This window comes from Manacus vitellinus, unplaced genomic scaffold, assembly GCF_001715985.3.
Source record: "Manacus vitellinus isolate BGI_N305 unplaced genomic scaffold, ASM171598v3 scaffold_104_pilon, whole genome shotgun sequence".
NCBI classification, from domain to species: Eukaryota; Metazoa; Chordata; class Aves; order Passeriformes; family Pipridae; genus Manacus; species Manacus vitellinus.
The window spans coordinates 262,230-275,577 of NW_021938821.1; the positions used below are offsets into that span (position 1 = coordinate 262,230).

The 13,348-nt window shown below is 44.8% G+C and overlaps 1 protein-coding gene across 1 annotated transcript in view; it reads left to right on the forward strand.

Annotated features, from left to right (window-relative positions):
• The first annotated feature begins 2,567 nt into the window (after window positions 1-2,567).
• ATXN10 (ataxin 10) overlaps window positions 2,568-13,348 on the forward strand; it is a 65,966-nt gene continuing 55,185 nt past the window's right edge. The window contains exons 1-3 of the mRNA XM_029963731.1: window positions 2,568-2,731; window positions 4,278-4,469; window positions 5,901-5,983. Of these exons, the coding sequence (XP_029819591.1) occupies window positions 2,568-2,731; window positions 4,278-4,469; window positions 5,901-5,983 (439 nt within the window). The remainder of the gene's footprint in view (window positions 2,732-4,277; window positions 4,470-5,900; window positions 5,984-13,348) is intronic.

The following is a 13,348-nucleotide window of genomic DNA, read 5'->3' on the forward strand; positions in this document are numbered from 1 at the left end:
CTCCTTGAGACTCCTCCTTTCCCACAAAACCTTAAACAAGATGCTTGGAACTTATTTCAGATATCCTGTCTAGGCAGCATGATCCCTTTCCATAAGCCCACTGCTTGCTGCCACCTCCCCACATCCATCTTTTTTCCTTTAGTCCCATGATTGGTGTCCAGAGCAGCCTGCCTTGTGGAGAGGGATGTCCTTCCTGGCTTTGTGTATGGCCTGGACCATCCCTGTCCTTTCCTGCAGAAATTAAACTCTGGTAGCCAAATTTTTTTCCCTGTAGCAGTGTTAAACCATATATTAGTGTCAATCACAGAATCATGGAATGGTTTGGATTCCACGCCCCTGCCTTGGGCAGGGACACCTTCCACTGGCCCAGGCTGCATCCATAACAAAGGGGTGACACATACACACCCCAGCATCAAATGCAACTGCTCTTCTATGGCCCTCAGACACACGTGTAACATCTCATCTGAAGCCAAATAATCTCTCTGGAGTTGGCTTTGGACTGCAATAGCTATTCTTGGGTTTAAGACAGTCTGCAGTATCCATTTCATATGGATTCTTCATTGCTATTGAAAGCATCCAAAAACCTTAAAAGCTGGTTTGTGTTCCACCTCTGGTGGTTGAAAAGATGGTGCTACCTCCTCTCAGATCTGCTCTTCCTCATCCTAATCCAGGTGTTCAGAATTCCTGAAAAAGGGCTGTGTTTCGCCCAGTGTAAGCCTGAAGCTGAGGACTGGCATGAGGGTAGGGGCTCACGGCTCAACAACAAAGGCTAATCAAAAGCATTTTTCCAAGTGCATCAACCAATTTCACTGGATCATATTAAATACTATAACAAAAATAAAAGCATTTGGTCTACAGCTTCAAAGCTCTGTGGCCCAAGTCATACTTAATTTAACACAGACCCCAAATAAGAGTCGGAAAACTAATATTTGTGCCGGAAATAGAACATGCAGTGGGATTTGCTCTTTACTGTAAAGTAACTTTCTCCAGAGCCCAAATTTTATCTTTTGCTGGAAGTTGCCCCTAGTAAATGCCAATATATACGTTGTGATGATGAGTGGCCATCTCTTAGCATTTGAGATGGGAAGGATTCACAGCCTTTGACCTGCTTCGCTTCCTGCAGAGCCAGCATTTGCTCTGTCTTCCAGAGTCTCTGCTGGGATGGATCCTTTCTCTGTGTCCAGATTCAAACACCACTGCATCAAGAGTCTGGTCTACCTTTTAATTTGGTGGAGAATTCTTAAAAATAAATTCTGCATAATTTTATTTTCAGATGGAATAATTTGCTCTAGGTGGATTTTTCCCCTTCTTGCAGTCCTCTAAGTCTCTGCTAAGAAAAATAAATGTTATTTAGACTAAGCTCTTTGGGGGGAAAGCTGGATTTTTAAGTGATCTGCCTGTGTTCACAGAACTGGGCAGATCAGATGAGCTCGAGGTACAACACCTATGAGTAATAGTGTTTGGCCACAATTAAGTCTTTTTATCCCTGGGAAGCTTGAATTTTTTTTTCCCCCTTACATGTATATAAGTTAACTTTTCATACTCATGTTTAGAACAAGCTGAACTGTATTTTTGGAAAACAAATATTACACATTGAAAATGTAACTTTTTTGTTGTTGCTGCTGGTTAATGTTTTAACACTTAAAAAAAATTAATGTCATAGAATCACAAGAATGGATTGAGTGGGAAGAGAGCTTAAAGATCACAGAATTACAGAACAGGCCGAGTTGGAAGGGAGCCCGCAGCACCATCGAGCCCAGCTCCTCGTTTAGTCCCACCCATGGGCGGGGACACCTTTAGACAGTAAGCGAGATGTAATTAATCGCGTAATTTATGTATTTTTAGATGTGCCTCAGTGTTCGCTCAGAGGCCATTTTGCCGCCGGAACCGCGCGCACCACCTCCCGCCCGGCGGGGCGGCACCGCCGCCATCGGCCCTCCACGGCGGGGGCGGGGCGGGCCTCCGGCAGGGGCGGCATGGCAGCACCCGCAATGGGGGCCAAGTTGGCCGGAGCGAGCCCGGCACTTGGCAGGCGGGCGGCGCCGGGCCATGGCCGGGGGCCGGGCCGAGCATATTCAAGGGGCGGAGCGGGGCCGGGCCGTGCCGGAGGCGGAAGCGAGGCGGCCGGGCGACGAGCCTTGGCGATGGCGGCGGCCGGAGCGGTGTACGCTGTAGCTCGCCGCCCTGAAGAGCGTAGCGGGGCGCTGTCGGGCAGCTCCGGGAGGCGCGGGCAGTTAGCGGGGGGCGCGCCGGCGCCGCAGAGGGTCCCGCCCGGCCGGCCCGGCCCGGCCCGGCCCTGCGCGCAGCCGCGGAAAAGGGCGCTCGGCCCGTGGCCCCTCGCCGCGGAGCACCCGCAGCAGCCCGCTGCCCCCGGCCGGCCGAGCGCTCGCACGGCCTCTCCGACCGCCGCATCCTGTCTTGGGCGGGCGGGGCCGAACCGGGCCAGCTCCGTGCGATAGCCCAGCACGTGGTGCGGGCTGATGGGAAGGAAACTGCAGCGGACTGAGCGTTTTGCCATTTCAGAACAGTGCCCGTGTCTAAGAGCTCCCAGCTCACGGTTCTGCTCGATGGAGGAAACATTTCTGTGTGTTTGGGACGCCCGGGGGCTCCTCTGCCAGAAACACGTGTCCCGGGGTGCGTTCCCCACGGGGACGCGGTGCCCCAGCCACGGAGCAGTGTTCTGGCATGTCAGGGAGCGGCAGGAGCTGCACCACTTCCTGCGAGTTGGAAGGTTCAGGTTCCACGAATGTATTTTCTTATGTCCTGAAACAAAACCAAATTCCAAACCTTCTTTCTGGTGATGTAAGCTCCACTGTTTTCTTCATGGCTGAAGGCCAGCTCTGCTTTTGATCTTTGTTGTGCCACTTTGGTATTTCCCCCCCAGTATTGCACCACTGCAAAATGTAGTTACTCCCCCCGCCCCTCCATAACCCTCTGTGATGCTGTGGTGGGGTTTTTAATGTTTTAATGTAGGTGGAGAATGTGTGAGTGTGTTGCTCTTGGTCAACTCTGAGGCTGCAGAATGAAATACACACTCCCTGGGGATCTGCAATCTAATGTTGTAGTAATTTAGGGATATTAATTTGCACTGTTTTGTGTTTTCCAGCACGAGTGCTCTCCCTTCTGTGTAAGTTTCCTCCATGCCCTGACAGCCCTCAATGCTGGATGCACTGTGCTGGCAGTAAAATGTAGACAAACATAGCAGTGTCACTGTTGGAGCAAAAGGTCTTACAAGGGACTTAGAAAATGTGAACAGTGAGTAAAGACAAAGAGAGTGAGTTTTGTTCAGTCCAGGAAAGAAAACACGACAGCAGCAGAGGTGGGAGATGCTGTCTCCAGACATGTCAAAGGGATTATGGATAGGATGTGCATGGACATGGTGGAGTTGGCAGTGTTTGGTTAATGTTGGACTCGGTCTTAAGGGTCTTTTCCAACCTCAGTGATTCTGTGGTTTGATTTATGGATGTGATCACTTATGAAAGAGGAGGTAGAATTTCTAATTCTGTGTTTAGACATTTGAGTGAGCAGCAGAACACAGGTAATACTGTATAATATGCAAGTGTTTGATCAAGAAGGTCTTAAATTCTTCTTCAGGGAGAGTTTTCTGTGTGAGCATTTTATTTGATACTACTTTACATTTTATCTCATTTCACTTTCTTCTGTTTGATCTTGAGTACACAACAAGTCTCTTGAAGGTTCAGGGAGGCTACATCTGGATTTCCTTTCCAGAAGGATTGGATGAGCAAATTGATTGAACTTCCTTTAGCAATGCCATGAACTCAGGTGTGGCTCCTCTTCACCAGCAGGTGATATCAGAGATAGCAATGTGTGTCATGTGTTTAATTCATCTCCATTCAAGTTGATCATCCTTGTGGGTGCCTTCCAACTCAGGATGTTCATGATCTGTGATCTAATGTGGGACACCTGAACTGTGTTAATTAATTAGAGCATCTTCTCTTAAAGCAACATGCATAATAAACAAGGCAGCCCTGTGCACTGGGGAGACTTTTTCCTTTTCCATAAGATTCCAAAGATCTGCTGAAAAGTCATGGGGAAATACTAAGGGAACAAAACTCTCCTACAACCTCTTTTCTGAAAAGGCTGGTGGGAGGATTGTGTGATGTCTTTTGCTCCTACTTGAAAGACTTTGTATACTGTGCATAGTTAAAGATTGTTGCAGAAACATCTTTGGGTTTACAGTAGGAAGTGTCATTGCCAGAGGCTTTTGGGCAGCAGGGCATTTTTCCTCCTTTTCACTGCAAATTTATTTCTTTCAGAGAAGTGGCAGAAGAAAGTGTATTTCGAGACCTCCTGGAAATCCTGACCAGTGCCTCCTGTGCCATTGAGCAGAGCTGCAGGGACTCCTGTGGGCTGGCAGAGGTGGACACCTGCCTGCTGCTCGTGGCTGAGTGCTTCAGGTGCCTGAGGAATGCCTGTGTGCAGTGTGCCAGGAACCAGCACCTCCTGAGGTACAGTCAGCAGCTGGCTTAGCCCACGAAAAATTATCACCACCTGATGTTTGTGTGCTTTCATACAGAGATTATTGTTTTACTCTACTGTGTTGGTTGATTTATTAACTGGCATTTTCTGATTGATGCAGTCACTTGAAATCAAATATACAAGAAACAAAAACAGCTGAGCTATTTGTAGGTCAGAGTTTGGGGCTCTGCTGAATAATGGAACAACCGTCTGGGTCCTTAATACAAGTTGATGATGCAAATGCTATAAGCCTGTTGGAAACCTGACTGTATAAATACCCATTTTTTTCTCTTTCTTCAATTTTTTGGATAACATAATGAATGAGTAAATAGTCATAATTATCAGTTACAGAAGTAGTATGTCTTTTAAGGTACATTTAGATCTGTCTGGCCCTCATGGCAAAGGAAAGCGTGTAGAACTTGTGCATATTAACCCTGATACATGCCCAGGCAAACTGATATTAATGGAGGAAAAGTCAATCTGGCTCCTTAAGTTATTTAGCCTCTCTTATTTTTGCCTGTGTCTCTTGCAGCATTGAAGGGATGCTTGGGACACAACGAGCTGTAGTAAGTGAAAACCTGGTAGTCTGGCTGCTGTTTTTTAAAAACCCAACAAAACAGCAACACTCTCCCTGCCCCAATCCTGCCCAAGAACCTCAAACCAACTGACCAAAAAAAAAAAAAAAACCCAAAGGCCTGTTACAAGTTTCTTGTGGGTCACAAAGACTTACTGTGGAGTACACTCTGCAAATTTGGCCTATTGGGACTTGTCACATTTGATTTATTGAACTAAATGTCATTTTGCCCTGGGACCAAGTCGTAGCTTCTGTGCTGGGGCAGAGTTTTGTTAATGCCACAAAAGCTGCAACTCAGACCATTCTGAGATGGCACCTATGATTTTCCTCCTCACTGGAGGAAGGATAAATGGTTACTTGACCTTCTCTGCTTCCCTCTGAGAGTTGTGTAAGGTTCCCTTGGAGCTGGCCCCCTTGGTTTTTGATGGTGTCACAAACTGCTTTGTTGGCATTGAAAATCCTCCAAGTTTATTACAGAGTAATGGACGTGACTCTTTCCCTGGATGCTTTTACACAAGTAAAGCTGTTCAAATTACAGGAATAATTTGCTAACTTTTAACATCCGATTAGAAGAATAGCAAAAAGAGAGGAAAGGGTACTTAGCTCTGAAGGTACTGTGTCCAGAATTGTTAGAATGCAGGCTGATGCTGTAAGCCCCTTTGATTTGCTTCTGATGGCAATAATGTGGCTGCTGATAGGCAGTAAAGTAGGAGAAACTGGTTTTTATTTTGGAGATCCTGAAGAGGCTAAAGGTTTGCTGTTAACTTTGGTGAAAAGCCTTTTAATTTTATTCAAGTGTATTTTATATCAAGCAAATTATTATTTTTTTTCCTCAATTTAATAATAGGAACTTGGGTCTCATCTCCACATCTGTCCATTTGATCAAATTACTTCATGGAATGCAAGTCAAAGAAGAATTGTTATTGCCTGGTAAGGCCTGGGATTTTTTTAAAGGTATAGCCTGCACTGTATTTTTTTGTGTGGGAGGTGCAATGTCCCTTTACTGCTGTGTTTGTTTGATAAAGGTGAATTGTTTCTTTAGTTGTAGTTAAGAATCAGGGGGGAGTCTCTCTTACATTGCTTGAAAAAAAATCTTGGCCTCATGTCTAGTCCAGTTGTATTTTTCATGAACTGTTCCCTATAGATTGTTAAAGATATGTGGAAACTCTGAAATGAACCAGGATATCTGGATTGCAAAAATGAAAAGCTCCTGTAGTACCTCCCTTCAAAACATGTTCTACCATTTTACTGTCTTTTATTCCATGTGCAAATATTTTTTTTTTGATGATACTTGAAATAACTTGTCTGATTCCAGGAAGCAGATTGCAGCTGTGACTTTTTAAAAATGATTTTTAGATTTTCCTTTGTGCACGGTGCTTGCTGGCCAGTCAGGATGATACCTGCCAAGAATTAGGTGCTGATCTGAGTAGTGTTCATGTTTCCTTAGTGGGTCAATTTTTTTCTTTCTATGCAGTGAAGGGAAAATGTGACTCCAGAGCCCTTCCTCCCTAGTGGTAGTTATTGCTACTGATTTCTCCCAAACTCATTTCACTGGATTAAGGCATTTTCAGAGAGTGATGAGGAACATCTGGTTTGTCTCTCTACTTTCATTTCTTTTCATTCCCATTCCTTGGATGAGGTTTTCCCTGGCTTTTGTATCATTGTGTGGAAGCAAGTGGAACAACTGTCCTAAGTCCCTGCCCCTCAAACACCTTTGTGAAGCTGGGGGGAGCAGCGAGGTCCAGAACACTGGGCTTTCTTTTGCTGCTCAGTTTGGCTCAAAGCCAAGCCTTGGAGGCACCTGAGGGTTTGTGCTTAAGCCAAGGTCACTCCTGCACCCATTGCTGCCAGGGAAGGAGCAGTGGTGCCAGCATGGCCCTTCAGGGTGGGAGGGCCAGAACTGTAAGCTCTGTGGGTGACAAAAAGAGGGCTTGCTCGGGGGCCAAGAAGGGAGGAACTGATGGCACCCAGGGGTGACTTTGAAGCCTTGTCACAGGGAGGACTGGGAACCCCTCTATAGACCAGTGAGATAAAAGGAAAAGTGTTGGGAGCTGAAATGCTGCTTTTGTCCAGCCTGACACTGTCCCTGCCGGGGCCTTGGACAGCAGAGGGTTCCCAAAGCTGTCCTGGGGAGGTGGGCTCGGAGGGGCTGCCCAGCAGCTGCAGGAGAGGGAGGAGGATGTGCCCCTTGTTGGGTACAGACGTGGCCTGAGGTTTCCCCCATAGTCTCATTGCTGCTGTCCCTTCCTTTGTCCCCTCCTTGCTGGACTGTCACACATGTGTGCTGGTCTCTGCTCTGGGGGCTGAAGAACCAGCAGGGAATCTTGCTGAGGGAAAAAAAAAGGAGGGATGGAACCCAGTAATTTGGTTATCTGCTTCAGGTTCCTTTTCCTAACCACAGGCTGGGGCACCATCTGTTTGTCACCATGAACAGAAGGGTGGCATTGACCAGACAGTTTCTAACAGTGTTTCAGTCAGAGTTGTTCTGGGACTGTTACTCGATGTAGCCATTCAGCAAACACATTAGAGTTGGAACTAAAGTTTGCTGTATTGCCCCAGGATAGGTGGCTCATGTGATACTGTTGGGGAACTCAGTGAAGAGCATGGCTTATGTATTCCCTGTGTCTCAGCACAGCAGCACAAAAATTCTAGACAAGCAAGTGTTGCTAATTCCTTGCTGAGTGATCTGATGAACTTTGTTCTAAGTGGAAATGAAGCTGGTGCCTGGAGCAGCAGCTCCTGCTGCAGGGGGTACCTGGGAAGGGAACAGTTCAATTTGACTGTGGATTATTAGTCGTGGTGTCAGAAGCGAAGCAAATCACTCAATTGGGCTTGGATAGCACTGCTGAAACAAAAGAAACCCATGAAATCAGTAAATGGTACTGGGTTTATTAACTGTAATTCTGCTTCGTGATTCCCCTCGTGTTTCATGCAGGGAATCAGGTCATGGGGCTGGAGTAGCATGTGTATCTTGTTCTAGCAGATAATTAGGTGTAAAGTGGAATATTTCAAGGTGTTCACTTGGATATGTGTCCTGTTTCCTCCCTCAGATGGCTGCTTGGACTGGGTGATCCCTCTTGGTGCCTGTTTATGTCCTTAGGTTTTTTAAAGTACCTTCATGTTGCTTCCACAGCAACAAAATAAAAGAAAGAGGCAATGCTGTATTGCAGAGTGAACAGCACTAAACAGTGTTTCAGACCTTGTTCCTGTGAAAAATTCCCGGAGCAAATCATTGTAGGCTGAGTAAATTTGAGGTTCCAGCATTATTGTATTTATGAAGATGAGATTGAAAATTCTTCCTGCAGACTGAAAAATTGGTTTAACCTGATCTGTGGTATGTTTGCACTCTTATCCACTGGTAAGTCTGAGTGGTGGGGTAATTTTTGTAGGAAAGTTCAGTGTAGTACAATTTGAAATGGGTAAAACCTGAAATGAAATAAAGTATATATTCTGTGGCCACTACTGTGACCAGTGTGGTGGTTCTAAGGGAGAGGATGTGATCAAAGCAGCCAAAAAGGAGGTGTTGTGCTAAGTAGCATGACTAAAAACTGTTGCTAATAGTTATTCAATTAAATCCAGAATCCTTTGCATCTTCTCTGCTAGGAGAAATACTTTTAAAATAGTGTATCTTAGGCCTAGGTGTTATATACATGGTTAATTGGGCTGCTCACTTCAGTATATTTACTGAAACAACCCTACTGTGAGTTTTCAGCATATATCTTTCTTTTTTCTTTTTAATGGTACCAAAAAAAAAATCCTGTGTGCTTGTAATGTACTTGTCCCAGCCAATGAACAAAGCTTTTGTTTTGAGTGCAGGATAAGGCAGTGGGCCAGAAAACTTGAAGGTGAGTTGAAATGCCTGTCCTGAAATAGCTTTTTAAGGCTTCAGATAGGTTTAAAAATAAATAGTTAATTCTTACATATGGCATATAAGGGTTGTCCAATCCCACCTGCAAGCCAGCTGTCCCTGTAATAATATTCTCCTTTCTTTTCCATACTTACATTAAAAAAAAAAAAACCAGCATTTTTAGGCCTTTCCTGTGAGGTGTTGCTGCAGTTAGCTGTTTGTCCCCACTCTTTCTCCCAGCTTACTTCCCAGTTAGTCTGAGTTGCATTCCACAGCCTCGTGTCTCTTCTCAGAATTGCTTACAGTACATAGCAGGAATCTGTCTGGAGCAAGTTTTTTACTACTTGGAGGAGGGACCCTGCTCTAAGGAGTTGCACAGTGAAGCCAACAGCTAGATGAGTGTGCAGAGAGTTCAGAGAATCATGGAATGGTTAGGGTTGGAACAGCCCTCCCAGCCCATGGATCCCCCTGTGCCCCATCCCCACCTTGTCCCCAGCCCAGAGCACTGAGTGCCACGGCCAGGCCTTCCTGGGACACCTCCAGGGCTGGGCACTCCAAACCTCCCTGGGCAGCCCCTGCCAAGGCCTGACCACCCTTTCCAGGAGGAAATTCCTCCTGATGTCCAACCTGATCTCACCTGGCACAGCCTGAGGCTGTTTCCTCTCATCTTGTCCCCTTTTCCCTGGGAGCAGAGGTACTCAATTTTTTACTTTAAGTTGTAGGGAAAAATTGAACTCTCTGCAGAATATAGATTTAGTGGAATTTTCACATTAATTCTTTTAATAAAAAAAAGAAAAGTCTCATTGTAACAACCTTTTTTTTTTTTCCTGCTCTGGGTACAAAAGCAAAAAGCACTTGCCAGAGGAGCAGCTGATGAAGCTGCCAGATGAACTTTATCTGAACTTAAAGCAGACCCACATCTCTTAAGAGCTAAGAAGTAGTTCAGTATGTTTGGGATTGCAGCAGACATAGGAAATATCCTTGTCAGAAGCCCAAGTAGAAAATCTCCTTCACTTCATTGCATGTGTCTCGTGGGGTTAGGTTTGTTTCTTTTTTTCCTTTTTGCTAGGGCAAATCCTAAGCTTTCCAGCAGAACTTTGGGAAGGTACACTGAGGTTTGTCAAGATGATGGATCTTTAAATTCTAGAGTGAGAGAACTGGATTTAGGATTCATCTCTGAAATCTGGAAAAAAAAAAGATAGTTGCAAGCAAAGGCATATGTGTTTTGCAGCAAGCTTACATTCTATAGGCATGTCCCATTTGATCCTCTCATTTATTCCCACTCCAGCTTGGACAGGAGGAGCTTTAATCTTTTTGTTTGTAAATAGATCTTCTCAAACCTTTCACCACCTCAAAATACTGCCGATGCTGAGGAATGTGCCTTGAATTCCAACGTAATTGCTTAAAAAACGATTCATCTGCCAAAATACTTTCCTGCCCTCCCGTATGAAAAGGCACTGAGTGCCTGATGGCTGCCCTGCCTGAGACAATTTGTTGTGCAAGTTCTCTGAATGAGGTGATTGTCCTCTCTGAGCAGAACTGAGCTCTCAGTGTGTGCCTGGGAGGTGCTCTGAGTGTGGCTCCAGCATTCCAAACTTCCAGGCTCCTGGGGATGCAGAGCTTGTGTTAAATCAGGTAGCACAGGTGTTGGTGTTATTGTGCTGTGCTGATGCCGTGGCCCTGAAGTTTTTGGGAGTTTTAAGCAATCAGGGTAAGCTGCCTCAAAATGTGTTATAATGGGGGAATCCCATGTGTTCATGGCACGGGCACTGCTGGGGATCTCAGCCAAAACCCGTGCCCAGGTGTGCTGGCAGTTAGAGCAAGGTTTGGGGTGTTCACTGCTCTGAATGCTACAAAGCCCAGGAACTTTGGCTAAATTGTAGTGGATAATAAGCTGGAATCCTTAAGCAGGAATTTGACTTGGCTTCCAATGTTCTGCAAAGTGTTCAGGTGTAGTTAAACAGCTACAGATAGTCTCTTCAGAACAGAACTTAAAGCATTCCTTTAAAAGCAGTGCTGAAAGATGACCCCGTGTAAATTTTTTAATACTGTGCTTATTATAGTAACTTGAGCATTTTCTGGTAGGATGTTCAGCAACGTGAATATCAGGTGTCTAACACCTGTTCCTGCTTCCTTTCTTGAGGGAGGATGTGTGGGAAAATATGGAATATCTGGTTTTAAACATTTTTCAAGGACTGCAAATGTCATGTTCTTACAAGGGAGCTATAGAAAATGTGTCTTGCTTTGAGCCTTTTTTCCTCCCACCTTTTTTCCCCTGCCCTTTTTTTCTCCCTCAGGCCTTTTTCCTCCCACCTTTTTTTCCTTACCTTTTTTCCTCTTGCCTTTTTCTTCCTGCCTTTTTTCCTCCTTACCTTTTGTCCTCCTGCCATTTTTCCTCTCTCCCTTTTTCCCCCTTTTTCCCCCTCTCCTCCTTTTTTAACTCTTCTCTTTTTTTCTCTCTCCTTTCCTGCTGCCTCTTTTCTCTCTGCCCACCAGGAGCATTAGTAATCCCTTGGGAATCCCTTGGGAATCCCTTGTGTTTGGCCTCAGTCTGTGGTGTTTAAATGCTCTGACTGGTTTGATCAGCTCTCATGCATATTTTTGTTTTAGTTAATGAAAACCCAGCTACCCCAGACCTTGGTACTTATGGGTTGCTCCTTGTCTAGGAAGCAAATGCCTTGGGAAGTACATTTTAGTCTATCAGTGCAGAAGAGACAGCACTGAGTAACCTTGGAATTCAAAGCTTTGTCCAAATAAAAATATCACTCCTTTATAGACATTAAAAATAAAAAAATAACACGGGGTTGTGTGTGTGCTTCAGCAGTAAGATCTAAGGGACCTAGGCCTATATATAGGTTCCAGAGATTACATTTCTTGCAAAAGCCAGATGGGATGGAAACATTTCATCTTTGATGAAGTAACAAGACCTCTCCTGAGGTCTGCAGGAGAACATCCCAGGGTTGAGCAAAGAAGGATACTTGATTTCTTTATAAGCTTTTGAAGGTGAAGACATGCTGTGTTTCAAAAGGCACTGAACTGTAAACTGTAGGAGTTCATGTAGCACTAGAAAATCACGTTGAAGTTTCGTTATGAGAGATCCCTGAAAATGGATGGGAAGAGGAGATAAGATTCTCAGCAGCTGCACTGGGTACCTTCTCCCTTCTAAAAAGTTGTTAATTCAAAGTCATTGTCCAAGATTTACAGAAAAGGAGATGTTTAATCAAATGTTTTTGTTTTGCTCAATAACAATCTGAGTAAAACAGGGTTGAATTGTTATATTTGCAAGAGTATTCCTGAAAGCAAAAATGGATGAATACCAGTGAAGTGGTTGCAATGATTTCTACTTCTTTAAGAGAGGCTGGGAGAAATAAAGCTTTGGTTCTGTCATGGCTCAGTGAGACAAACCAGAAGATGTTCCTTTGCTCTGACCTTTTCCCAGTTCTGCACTGAACCACTGGCAGATTGGAATTGCCGTGGAAAACTGAGACAGGCTAACTTGGAAGGTACAGAAGGGCAGGGAAAGGAGGCGGTCTCAGACCTGCCAAACCAGGCTGAACTGGTTTTCCTGTATTGTTTCCTAAATGGGCAGCCACGTGTCCCTAACCGTTTACAGTTTCTTGTCAACATTTATCTGTTTATTTGTTTTCTTCCCCTAGAAGGCAGTGGCAACAGCAGCACTCTTACTTTTGGTCCCCTTAAAAACACTACCTTCCTACCAGTAGGAAAATGAGCTAGAAGTAAATACTTGGACCTTTTCGGAGTGCACTGGAGTGGTACCTTTGCAGAATGAGTTAGATGGAGATTCTGGATATTTAAGGCTTAATTAGTTTGAAAATCTGAGCATTTATGGCTTATCTACTAACATCAGAGTCTAACTATTTTTTCCCCCTTTTTGATACTTCTGTGTGTACCTTATCCTTTGTTATATGGATTTGGAGAAGGTGTGACTTCTGAATTTTGTCCTGGAGACTCTCATACACAATGGCTGCTAGATTTAAACCAACAGGATTAAGGAAGGAAAGTTCATCCTTCCTCTCTTCCCACATCAGTGCCTCCTATATTTATCTCTGGAGGAGAAGGCATACTGTTTGTTGGGGATTGTGTCTGTGATTGTTTTGTTTCTGAGAGTCTACTGTAAATTCTCGTGCTGCAGATTTTTTGGTATGAGTCACGTTAGGTGCTGATTTATGTGGAATGAGTGAGTGGTTATAAAGCTTGAATCACTTTACCTGTCCTAGAGGCCGATCATGAACTGTTCATGGGTGACATTTGTCAGTTTAGGTTCATACTGGCTTTTCTTTTGAGGGAGGGGAGGTGGGAGAGGGCAGTTCCCAGATGGACCCACAGTGTGTGGGGTTGATTCCCCAACAGCAGCGTGAAAGGAGCATGCCTCAGCTGCTTGGAAATAAAGAGGGTTTAAACATCTGCACTTCCATTTATTTTTTTGT